At 38.5% G+C, this 13200-nt stretch overlaps 1 protein-coding gene across 3 annotated transcripts in view; it reads right to left on the reverse strand.

Moving 5' to 3' along the window:
- MBD2 (methyl-CpG binding domain protein 2) overlaps positions 1–13200 on the reverse strand; it is a 50846-nt gene that overhangs the window by 9794 nt on the left and 27852 nt on the right. For 2 of the 3 annotated variants that reach the window (XM_036418325.2, XM_036418324.2), the window contains exon 3: positions 11393–11530. The exons of the other annotated variant lie outside the window; for it this stretch is intronic. In XM_036418325.2, coding sequence (XP_036274218.1) covers positions 11393–11530 — 138 coding nt within the window. The remainder of the gene's footprint in view (positions 1–11392; positions 11531–13200) is intronic. 3 annotated transcript variants of the gene reach the window in all.

The following is a 13200-nucleotide window of genomic DNA, read 5'->3' on the forward strand; positions in this document are numbered from 1 at the left end:
ACCCGGCTTGCGGTGGCGGTAAGGACGGTGCAGCGTGGAAGGAGACCACTGTGCCGATCAGCAGTGAGATGCTGTGACTTAATCTCCTTCTGTGAATTTCTTAAAAGGCAGGCAGGCAACGGGGTAGGGTTCTGACGGGAACTAAATACAAAGGACACGTCCCTTCACTCCTCATTGAAAGAACCAAGGATTTCCAGCCCTCCTGCCACTCCTCATTGGGCGGACTGGGGACAGATCACAGCCCAGGCTCCCGCCGGCTGAGCAGTCCGGGTCAAGGAGGAGAGAAACCCCGGGAAAGAGGAAACCACGACGGGAAGACTACACTAAAGCCTAGAAAAGGAGCTGAAGTTTGTTATTTATGGTCCAGTGAATAACATGGAGAGCTTTTAATCAAGATGTCCTGAAGCTGTAATTTTCTTGTTATTTTTACCCATCTATTGCCACATTGTGATGATAGTAAAGCCTTTGGAAAAACCTCTAAAGGACTCTGAGGATATTTCAAGAACAGAAGGTAGAAGAGAATTAGGGAACACAAACTACATTTCTGTTTTGCAGCCACGCAAGAGGGGAAAGAGACTCGAACCAGCAGCCATGGTCTAGAGCAGAGGTTCTCACCCTTCGCGTGGCTGGCATGTGGGGCTGGGAAAGTTCGTGTGGATGGTTAGCAGCAGCACTGGCCTACACCCACTAGATACCAGTAGCAGCACCCCGTTTGTGACTATCAAAAACGTCCCTAGACATGGCCAAGTGGCCCTGGTACATGGGGAGGGTGGGGATGTGGGGACAAAAATCAGGTCTGGTTGAGAACCACTGGTCCAGGGGAGGAGGACAGGAGACGGGAGGTCTGCAATGGCAGGGCCGGGTCTCCCCGCTGACACACAAGGCAGAGCCCGCCACTGACATGCCATCACTGCAGCCACTCCTCTGTCCACTTTCAAGAGTCTCTGGCTAACTCCTCCTTCCTGGGCCTTTCAAGAACCACCCTAAGTGTCTTGGAGCTAGGTGCTTCTCTGTCACTGCCAGACAAGTAGGGGGTAAGACAAAGCAGAAGTGGGAGAAACATTTCTTACCTCAGGAATTGAAATTTAATGACTTCCTGATAGGAAAATAGATATACACAGTAATTTTTAAAAATATTTTTATATTGATTTCAAAGGGGAATGGGAGAGGGACAGAGAGACAGAGATAGAAACATCAACGATGAGAAAGAATCACTGATTGGCCACCTTGTGCACACCCCACACTGGGGATCGAGCCCATAACCCGGGCATGTGCCCTGACCAGGAATCGAACCATGATCTCTTGGTTCATAGGTTGATGCTCAACCACTGATCCATGCCAACCAGGCCACAATAATTAGTGTGTTTTTTTTGTTTTTAGGGTGTTTTTTTTTAATATATTTTATTGATTTTTTACAGAGAGGAAGGGAGAAGGATAGAGAGCCAGAAATATCGATGAGAGAGAGACATCCATCAGCTGCCTCCTGCACACCTCCCTGGGGATGTGCCCACAACCAACGTACATGCCCTTGACCGAAATCGAATCTGGGACCCTTCAGTCCACAGGCCGATGCTCTATCCACTGAGCCAAACCAGTTTTGGCCACAATAATTAGTTTTAATAGTTCCATTACACTTTAGAGTCAATGGTTTTTTTGTGGACTGGCCATTTCTAGTATCATTCTTACTGGAAGAGGTACAGTTCCAAACAACTAAAACAGGACATTTTATATACCACCCCGTACACTAGAAAGCACCTATATGAAGAGATTTTAGAAGGACCTTCCTGAGAACATAAGCATGTGCAAATCTGTGACTGAAACAGAGAAAGGCATGGAATGACTTCCGGTGTTCAAGGATAGGTATAGCAACAAAATAGAACTGGTGGATTGATCTTGAACATGTCAATTCTTATTATGTAGCTATCAGTAGGGCCTGGCCAATTCTAAACTAAAAGCCCTGAGAAAAAGTGTCTCAACAAAGTGAGCCACACAAACACTTTCCTTTAGCCCTCATTTATTGCCTTAAAAAGCATCTTCCACACATGATTATAAAGAAACACTGAAATTTCAATAAAACTAGGTAAAGTCCACTAAACTTCCCATATATCTGAATTCCCATCGTTTAAGTACCATAAGCTAAACATCAGCTTCTAAGTCAAGAAGTCTCTAACTGACTCCACAGCAGACTAAAAAAACTAGGAGCTCAAGCCTAAAGCCCCGAGCCTCCTCCCCACCCTCCCTTACCTCAGATTTCCTCTGAACCATTTTAGCATAACTTTCTTACCTACCTCCTGGCTCCGAGGAGTGAGCATTCCACTACCTTCCTAAGACTACAAAACTTGAGTCTGGGTCAGAGCTTCTCCTGCCTCCTGCGGATCTTATCTCATCAACTTTTCTTCTCACCTTTTCCTTCCCCCTTTCCTCTCCTGGGCTTCTTCCCCTGAAGTGACAGGTATACTCATCCTCTGACATCCTGAAAACTGTCCTTATTCATACTACTTCTCCCTCAAACCACCTCTGCCTTCCTCCTTCCACTAGAAGAGAAACTGTCTTATTTCCTCACGTTCCATTCATCTTTTTCCTTCAAACCTGGACTCCACTCCTACTACTGTTAACACTGGCCTGCTCAGGGTCACAGTAACCTTCTAATTACCAAATCCAACTCCTGATCAATTCAAGCCCACTTTGCCCCACTTCACCATTGCAATCGAGGGCTGTCAGAAGACTCTGAAAGCTGCCTTTTCTGATGGTTCTCTCTCTGTTTTGTATTTCCTAACATTAAAAGTTAAAGCTTCTAACAGTAATTGTCAAAGAAATAAGACTATTAGCATTTTTTCTAACGGAAACAAATACTTAAAATGCCTTAAGATGGGATATACCTATTAAAGTGTGTGAAGACAAAAGTGTTAATACTTTGTAAAATAGAAGCAATGTTAACTTTCAAACCTCGCCATTTTAAGAATTTTCATTGGCACAATCTTCATGTCAAGAGCATGATGCCAGACACACAACTGGCGCTCGCATCTTGCCTGATGAAGCTGTAGCCAAGCGAAGGGCGTACAGGGTAACGGAAAGAACACTAGCTCGGGAGCTTTATTCCTGACTCAACCATGAAACAGACGTGCTGCCTTAGGTACGTCACTTGACTTCTTTGTATCTTCACCAGCAAAACAGAAATATTGGTAACTGCCTTAATCTATCTCAGAAGGTTATCAAAATAGTGGGGGGGGGGGGGGGGGGGGGGGGATGAGAGAATTCTTGAAAAATATATTCTATTGAATTGCTCAGGATACTTTCTAATGTTAAATACAATGAACATCTTACTCACTTTCCTAAGGCTTTTGCTAAATCTAATCGAAGAACAAAGGACCCTGTCATATATATTTGTAGATTAATGCAAAACCCAGAAAATGTCACTTCATAGGCAGCTAAATACACAAGATGCTGGGGTGGGGCTGTGCAGAGGGACAGCGTTTCCTGCCCAGAAGGAATTCGCTGTCCACGTACACTCTGCTCTTCTCCAAATCAACCCCATGCGATGTGGGAGCTGTCTAATTTTGGTCAGCAAGACCCAACTTAACTTAAATACCATGGCCAGCAAACATCAAAAGATAAACATGAACTAGCCCCTTATTTTGTGAGAGTGCCTAGGAAGAAAGGGCTAGACAATGACAAGAAAATGATATTTAAATCAAGGAAAAACTTGATTCATGTGGTTGTGCAAACTACAGTGAGATCTCTTGTTAAGGCAACAGATAACATTTAAGGCTAAAGAGGAGGGAAGAATGAAACATGCACAAAAGAGCTGAGGAAGGTGGGGGAGCGGTTGCCATCTGCTCTGCTGCCTAAATCCTCACGCGATCTACCTAACTCACAGAGTGGGCCCATAACGCCCATCAAACACCTCCACAGGTACCATTACCCTCAGATGATCCTGGAGTAAGAGTGTTCATTCGTGATGCCTGCAAGTTTTTCATGTGTTGCTCCCAAAGGAAAGTTTTCATAGTAATTTTCTCATTAATACATAATCAGTCTACACAGGGACTCAGGCATGCTCCTTCATTTCACTTGTTTGTCATATTTCCTCTTGGAATTATTTGTTCAATGTGTTTTTTCATCATTACATTGAAAGTTTTAGGACAGGATGTGTGTCTGTCCAGTGTGTATTCTGCTCTTCTCTAAATCAACTCCATGCGATGTGGGAGCTATCTAATTTTGGTCAGCAAGACCCAACTTAACTTAAACACCATGGCCAGCAAACATCAAAAGACAAACATATTATACAACACCTATAAATATAGCCAGCCATACATGCTGGTGAATATGTAATGATTTCAAACCCACTCATCAGCAGGAACTATGATCTGCAGCAGAGAGAGCTTTCATTATCTTTACTGTTTATCAGAAGAGATGGCCTTTAGAAAAGCTTTCTTGAAACTAACTTCAATCATGTGAGTTAACTCCTAATTTTTTAAGTGGGATATCAATAGATACTACTTCTTTTTTAATAATGATAAATCAAGAAATAGAAGCATGTATTCACTATGTAAAATATGACATTAAACAACCACTAGAAATAAAATCAGCTTACAAATCCCCAAAATTATCAGAAGTATGGACTTAAATGGAAAACCCATATTACAGAACAAAAATGGAAATACCTAAAAAATAACAATAAAATGTTAGAAACAGTAGATAAACACAATAGAATCGTGACCAAACATGTTCATACTATCAATAAATGTAATGGAAAACTCACCAATAAAAGAAAGACTGTCAGATCAGATGGGAGGAAAATAAACTCTATGTTTTATGCAAGAAACATAATCTAAAAGTAAAGGGGCTCATCCTATATAATAAAAGGCTAATATGCAAATCGACCAAACAGCGGAATGACCTGTAGCTATGATGTGCACTGACCACCAGGGAACAGACACTCCATGCAGGAGCTGCCTCCTGGGGATCAGTGTACTCCCACAGGGGGAGTGCCGCTCAGCCAGAAGCCAGGCTGTGGCTGATGAGTGCAACGGTGGTGGCAGGAGCCTCTCCCACCTCCACAGCAGCACAGAACCCCTTGGGAGATGTCTGACAGCCAGCTTAGGGAGCAAGCAGTCAGACATCGCCCAAAGGGTCCCGGACTGTGAAAGAGCACAGGCCAGGCTGAGGGACCACCCCCACCCCAGTGCACGAATGTTGTGCACCAGGCCTCTAGTAAAGTTGAAAATAAAAAAAGCAAAGAAATAACAAGTAAATACAGACATTAAGGGGGGGGGGGAAAAAGGTACTAATATTATTATAAGACTAGAGGCCCAGTGCACAAAATTCATGCACAAGTAGGGTCCCTAGCAGCTGCCAGCTGCTGGCTGCCAGCCAGGGTCTTCCTCCGTTCCACGCCGCCCCCTGGTGGTCAGTGCACATCATAGTGAGCGATCGAACTCCAGGTCAGTCAAACCCCGGAGGGGACACTTTGCATATTCAGCTTTTAGATAGATAGATAGATAGATAGATAGATAGATAGATAGATAGATAGATAGATTACTTCAAGGCAATAAGTATCAAATAAGGCAAGGCATAACCCATTATAACTGACTAACTTCTACATAATAAATGTCATCTTAACAAATTTGATGACAAAACTGGAGTTTAAATTTCTATGGGGAAAAGTAAATGTATAGACTGAGTGCAAATCTTGTTAAGAAAGCTTAATTTTGCAAATCTGAACTGAAAAAAATTTTAGCACAAATGCTTTAGTCTGTCCAACTTCACAACTACTCAAATAAATGCAAATTTAAAATGAAACTACCAAAAAAAAAAAAAAAAAGTATTATAATAGTGCCACAGAAGGAAAGCTGAAACCGAATGAACATGATTTTTCAATAGTTTTAATTTAGATACAACCACATTATAATGTCTCAAAAATGATTCATAGTCAACTAATTATATCTTTGGGAATTTAGCCAAGGAAACACTGTACAACACAGGAAGGAACTTATTCGTATATATAAGGATACTCATTACAATACTTCCTATAATAGTAAAAAATTGGAAATAATATGGAAATGTTTAAGTAAATCATGTTAGCACAATATACAGTTGTTAGAATAATGCATGCAAATTATAAAAAGCATGGATAAAATTTATATAATGTAATGTAAGTAAAAATTTTTAAAGTATGCATATTTTTATATTTTCAAAAGAAGCATTAAAATACTGAAAGACTACAAAATGCTAAAATTCTATTGTAATTATATTATAAAAAAAAGAATTATGAATATTTTTCTTTTATTTATCTATTCCAAATTTCTTTCTCTTAAAGTAAAGCAAATAATATTTTAGAACTTTTTGTAAAGAATTGATATTTAAGGAAACTCTTGACAACATTCTCAGCTCCCACTACTTCCCATGAAAACCCTGATCTCTAACCATCTTGTCTCCTCCTCCCTTGCCCATTCCCATATAACAGCTTTCAGAACACTACTTTTCCTAACTGGAATGTCCTCTCCCTCCCATATGCTTTTCTAAATACCACTCAAACTGTACAGTTCAGCATATTCCCACATCTTTTCTGAAGATTTCTCCAAACCTCCTAGTTATATTAACCTCACCCTTCTTGAACACCTATAGCACTGTCTATACTATTTATCTGACCCTTTCTACATGGCATCTTCCCAACATCACCCAGATGGGAGCAAGCAGTCAGACAAAGCAGAGTTATGCTTTTAGTGGTAATAGAACATGGTATCTGTTCCTCTGCACCCTATGTTCACTGCAACATTAATCACAAAAGCTAAGAAATGGAAATAACTTACGTGTGCATCAACAAATGGATACAGAAAATGTGAGCTACACACACACACAATTATTATCAGCCATTTTTTTAAAAAGGGAAGGAAACCTTGCCATTTGCAACAACATGGATAAACCTTGAGGGTATTATAATGAGTGAAATAAGTCAGAACTGTATGATCTCACTTATACGTGGAATCTAAAAAAAAGCCAAGCTCATAGAAACAGAGAGTATACTGGTGATTGTCAAGGGTTAGGGGGTGAGGGAAGTGGGGAGATGTTGGCCAAAAGGTACAACTTTCAGTTATAAGATGAATACATTCCAGATAACTAATGTACAGCATGGTGACTACAGTGATCAAAACTGTATTGTGTACTTGAAAGTTGCTGAGAGAGATCTTCAACGTTATCATCACCACCACACTCCAAAAAAATAGTAATTAGCCAAGCCAATGTGGCTCAGTGGTTGAGCATCAATTTCTGAACCAGGAGGTCACAGTTCAATTCTCAGTCAGAGCACATGCCCCTATTGCAGGCTCGAGTCCCAGTAGGGGACATGCAGGAGGCGGCTGATCAATGATTCTCTCTCATCCCTGATGTTTCTCTCTCTACTTCTCCCTTCCTCTCTGAAATCAATAAAAATATATTTTTAAATGGTAATTATGAGAGGTGATGAATGTGTTAACTAATGTTACTGTAGTAATAATTTTGCAAAGGATATGTGTAACAAATCATCATGTTGTACACCTTAAACTTACACAATGTTATATGTCAATTATATCTCAATAAAGCTGGGGGCGGGAGGGGGGAAATCATCCTAAAAGAGGCAGACTTCTGGAAAGTAGTAAAGAAAAGTTTCACATCCTTTGAAAGAAAAATTAGCAAACAAAATTTAAAAATCTAGGATCAAATGGAAGATTTAAATCTACTTCACTGATTTAAATATTTACTTTTTGATAAAAAAGTGAATATTCTGTAAGAAATGTAATTAATATTCAAAGGCTATCAAAAACACCCAAAGCTATCAGTACCCTAGAGTCTAATAATTAAAAGGAAGAATGGGTTAAAGATGAAATTTCTTTGATTTGAGGATAAAAGAGAATAATAGCATGAGACCAAAAAGTATCAAAGATGACAGCATCAAAGAAATAAGGAAGAAACAGAAATGTGAGTTTTTCAGACAGTGAAAGAAGAAAACTAGGAAAGACACCTTTAACAGCAAAATCACAATTCAGATAGATTTAAAAGAATTTGGCATGTTTTACATATTGAGCCAAATAAGGACATCTCAATGACCTTTCTATTTGGAATAATAGTCTTATAGCTAATAGAGTTCCCTCCAGATTTCTTTTTACACTAACGAAAAAACGAGCACTCATTAAATATGATGATAGTGTATATATAAAACCATCTGGCTAGCTATCCTACCATAACCAGGTTTTACAAATACCATCTCTACCTTATATTTTAACTGTAGGCAAAAATTTCTGCTGGATTCTGTTTAACGCACATTTGGTTACATACCCTAATTTGTACTTTTAAAGCTAAAGCCATTTCCAGGACTCAATGCATTAGAAATTAATAATTTATATATTTTACAGACTTCAAATTAGACTGCCAGATCTAGGCATAGGATGTCTGTTACATAAGACAGAATTATTCATTTCTATGATTGCATCACATATAAATTAGTACTTCAAACCTATTCAAGGTAGAGCCTCAATTAGGACACAAAAATCTAATTCTAATTCTAGGTCTGAAAATTCATCACTTTAAAATTATGACTATCTTATTAAGAAAACATGATATGGTTAAAGAATAAAAACATTTATATCTACAGAAACCTCATTGTCTAATTTAGTTACTCTATGACCAAAAAAACTTCTCCAAGTGGAATATTTGGTAATTTATCTAGTTCAATGAAGCTATTCAAAGGTAGCAAAATTGGAAGAATCACTTTTACCTATGTATTTTTTACTATCTCCTCAATAACATGATTAGCAGTTATCTGCCATATGTATGTTAAAACACAATTAAAATCAACAGTTTTCCTTTACTAAAAAAACTTGAGTCTAAACTGGAATAGTCAGAATTACAAACCATAATTTTTAAAACATTAACACAAAAGTTGTCACTCTACTATTTTGTCATATTTGCACAATGCACAATCCAACATTTTGAAATCCCATTCGTGAAACAATAGTTAAATATTATCCCAATTCTTACTTGAAGATAAAGAAGGGAAAAGACAACTAATGTCTTAATCAAAATTATCCTGCCAAAATTGTCAGGTGACATGAGAATAAAGTGAAAAAATAGTCCAAACTCTTAGAAAAGTTACCTCCTAAATAATTTTAACCCTTCCTATAAGGTAGATAAACCCTCAAAAGATCTGGGTTAAGCCAAAACCGGTTTGGCTCAGTGGAAAGAGCACCGGCCTGTGGACTGAAAGGTCCCAGGTTCAATTCCGGTCAAGGGCATGTACCTTGGTTGTGGGCACATCCCCAGTAGGGGGTGTGCAAGAAGCAGCTGATCGATGATTCTCTCTCATCGATGTTTCTAACTCTCTATCCCTCTCTCCTCCTCTCTGTAAAAAAACAATAAAATATATTAAAAAAAAGATCTGGGTTAAAATGACATGCTTTTTCAGGGGGGTGGGAGGGGGGTTTGGGAGGTAGGATTCAGCTTTTTTTTTTTTTAACATTCTTTTCATTTGAGAATAATCTCATAAACTTTAATAAAAGAAGGAAAACTTGAAACTACTCAATACACCAAAGAATAAAGAACAACTGATCTGGTTAATTCAACTTCAAAAATCTAGGTCACCAATATCTCTATAGCCAGATGAACACTCAGCAAATGCATTTACTAGTTTTTTAAATCTGATGAACTCAGGTGCAGAAAACCACTTACTGTTAAAATGACCATAATTTGTTACTCAGTTCGTCTTTAACAAAAATATTTGCATTTGTAGATTATACTGAGGATGATTTGGCAAAGAAAAGATGAGAATAAAACCTACTAAATACAATCTGTCCTCAATAAGACAATGCAGATTTCCAACATGGGACTAATATTTTAGTTATTCCACTTTTGGGCTTTTTGAAGCAAACTGTCTTAGCCAATTACATACTTTCAAATTTTTCAACAAAAATCTTTACAAGAAAACGATTTTAATATCACCAAAAAAAACTAAAGGACAAGATGTTCAAGACTCTGGAGAGCATGTAAGAAAGAACACGAGCACAGGGAATGGCTTTACAAGGTGGGCGAAGTGCAGAATGGCCGAGTTCCTTCCCTGTGGTGATGAACACACTAACCCTGCCAGTCTGGTGGCTACCTCTGGGCACAGCAGTAAAACAGAGGGGAAAGCCTGGTACAAAAAGCTGAGCGGCTCAGAGAAAACCTACGTGGTGACAAGAGCCTACAGGCACATGCAGGTACGCATCTTTGATATTGGATGTGATACACTTACATGGCCCCTGTGGAATCTCTTGGGGACCAACAGTAAAGCAAGTTTAGAACTTCAAATCTTGAGACATCTATAGCAAGATGCTGATCCAATGTGGCTCCACATATCTTCTGTTTTCCTGGCTCACCTGAAGAGGAAAAAACACTACAGAGGATGTGGGAACTGAATTTCTTTATGTCGTTTCTCCTAGAGCAACTGTCTGAATGTTCTGGCCCAATCCTTTCTCAAGCCTGGAGATGAGACACTTGAGGGGCTAGCGAAAAACAAAATTCAAGTGGAAAAGTGGAGCGAGACTCTAAAAGGGGAATATGAGAGCACAAGATAATCGTGTAGGTCAATCTGGGTTCCTCCTAAGTGCGAGGAGGCAGAGAAAGGAGAGGGAAAAATGCACAGAAGTTTCTCCCTCCATGTCCTCACCCTAATTGCTACTAAAAATTCACAAAGTACCTGAATGTTTTTTTTACCACCATTAGGGAATGAATAAGCAAGGTGACTTGGAAAGCTTAAGCATTTAGTGAAGACCCTCCCCTGGCTATGCGCCTTATTAAGCAGCAGGGAGGCCCTTCAGATAACATTTTTTCCTGAGAAAAGATGCTGGTGGGATACAGCTTGCGGCAATAAAGAGAGAGACTAATACATCCAATTTATACAAAAGTGGAAGTCACAGGACAATTCACCATATTGACAAAGTTTGTTTTTCAAAAGGGGAGGGATAGCTTTCATGTAATAAGAAGTCAGAACAAAAAGTAGTTTCCAAATAAAAGATTTTTAGACTAAACAACACAAACTGCATCCTTCATCCCCTTAGGAAATACTATCCCTAGAAAGATAATCTTTAAAAAACTAAGTTTAGCAGAATCAAGTCTGATGTACATTACCACACAAAAGCATAAAAATGTAGTCTATAATATTAATTTAGATTCATTTGAAATTAACTGAATTTTTTTTCTTGGAACATTGTACCTAAATATTGAATTATTCATTCTTCTCCAGCATTCCTGTAATCGCCTAGGACATAAAACAATTTTCTTTCCAAATATACTCCAATTTAACCAGAATTTACTTAAACTATATCTGGTAAAAAATACCAGAGTTTTCTGAAAACTGAAATTGGAGAAATAATTAGATCCTTACCTGACGTGGTTGTTCGTTCATTCGTTGTGGGTCTGATTTCACTTTATTATTAGGATGATTGGTGACTTTGGTTACTGGTTGTTTGAAAATTGATGCTGTTTGTCTAATTGGCAATGTTGTATTTAAGTCTGGTTTACCCTGTGGATATAAGCATGTTTTCATTAAAAAATGTTATACATAAATATAATTACATACGTAAATTCTTATTAATCCAATATCCACTACTTTAAATTAGATTATTCCAAACTTTTCAAAATCAATATTTTAAATACTCTAACATATATTTTTAGTACTCTTATATAAAAGACACACAAGGTGGGGCAAAAGTAGCTTTACAGTTGTTCATATGGAAAATGCTGCAATAAATACAAGAATAAACTTCATGTTTCCTGTACTCACAACTATAAACCTACTTTTGCTCCACCCTATATTTTTTTCATAATAAAAACTTTATGCTTTTAAATGTAAAAAAAATTCTCTCTAGAAAATTCATAATTAATTTGATTATGTTTGAAGTTGGGTTATACAAAAGGAGTGCTTTCAGAACAATAACCAGGACGGTGGTCATTTCCACATTCTGAGAATGGAAAATGATGGCATACTTGGCCATTAAAACACAAACAACCTCGTCAGCTTTTAGGAGGCCAGCCCCTCATAAAGCCACATAAATTAACCTTCCCCTTTTACAGAAAGAGAATGAGAAATGGAAGTTCTAATTCTAGCAAACAGGACTCCATTTAGAAAAATGTGTTCTAGCGAAGTCCAAATGAGGCCCAGAATTGCCATTAAGTTCATTTGCAATACTTTAACAAGGGGTGGAGGGGTGGGCTGGCCAGGGAAGGTGAGAAAAAAAAACAAAATGTGATAATGGCAAAAAATATAAAAAGTCATATATATCTAAATAATACACATCTGCTATTTTTTAATATAGAAATATACTTGATAAATGATTGGAGAGTCAATGAACTCTTTCTTCACATTAGTGATCCATGTAAAAATTATCATCTCAACTTTCAAACTCCAAAATAGTGTTTCTCAACTTGAGCTTTTGTCAGAACCACCCAGGGGGTTTACTGAAACACAGATCACTAGGACTCACTCCCTGAGATTCAATGCAGTAGGTCTGAGGTGGGCCTGGGAATTGGCATGTCTACTAAAAGACTGCAAACTGGTAGCAGACAAATCGAGTTTAACCCACAGTCGTGTGCTGCTGTTGTGGGTCTTTGATAAATTAAGCTGACAATTACAAATCTGGAGAACACATGAAATCCAGAACTCAAGCTTCTCTTAAAAACTCAAAGATCTAGAAAAACTGGACTTGATTTAGCCACTAGTAAGAAGCCATGATTGACTAGCGATGGCTGCCCACTTGAGGTATCAAGGGTCCTTGCAGAATTTCTCAACAACTCCCTTTGTGTTACTGAGCCCTGTGGGGATGGAGTTTGTGACCTCTGCTTAAATGATTCTAGAAAAACAAGCATCACAATAAATTAATCTGACAATTGCTACAGTATTATTTGGACCATTATATGAGAGTCTCCACCTCCCTCCCCGCACCTGACCCCTCACACACACACTCCTCTGTATGTACTGGGCATGCTTGTTATTCCTTTCTCTCGCTCATTTCTTCCCAGTGCATGTGCTTACCTTTATGAGCTATATTCATCTTAAATAACTCTTAACAATATTATACTCAGGTATTTAGCTCATTTATCTTTATGAATTAAAAAAAACAAAACAGCCGAAAAACCAGTTTGGCTCAGTGGATAGAGCGTCAGTCTGCAGACTGGAAGGTCCCAGGTTCGATT

This window comes from Pipistrellus kuhlii, unplaced genomic scaffold (genome assembly GCF_014108245.1).
Source record: "Pipistrellus kuhlii isolate mPipKuh1 unplaced genomic scaffold, mPipKuh1.p scaffold_m20_p_6, whole genome shotgun sequence".
NCBI classification, from domain to species: Eukaryota; Metazoa; Chordata; class Mammalia; order Chiroptera; family Vespertilionidae; genus Pipistrellus; species Pipistrellus kuhlii.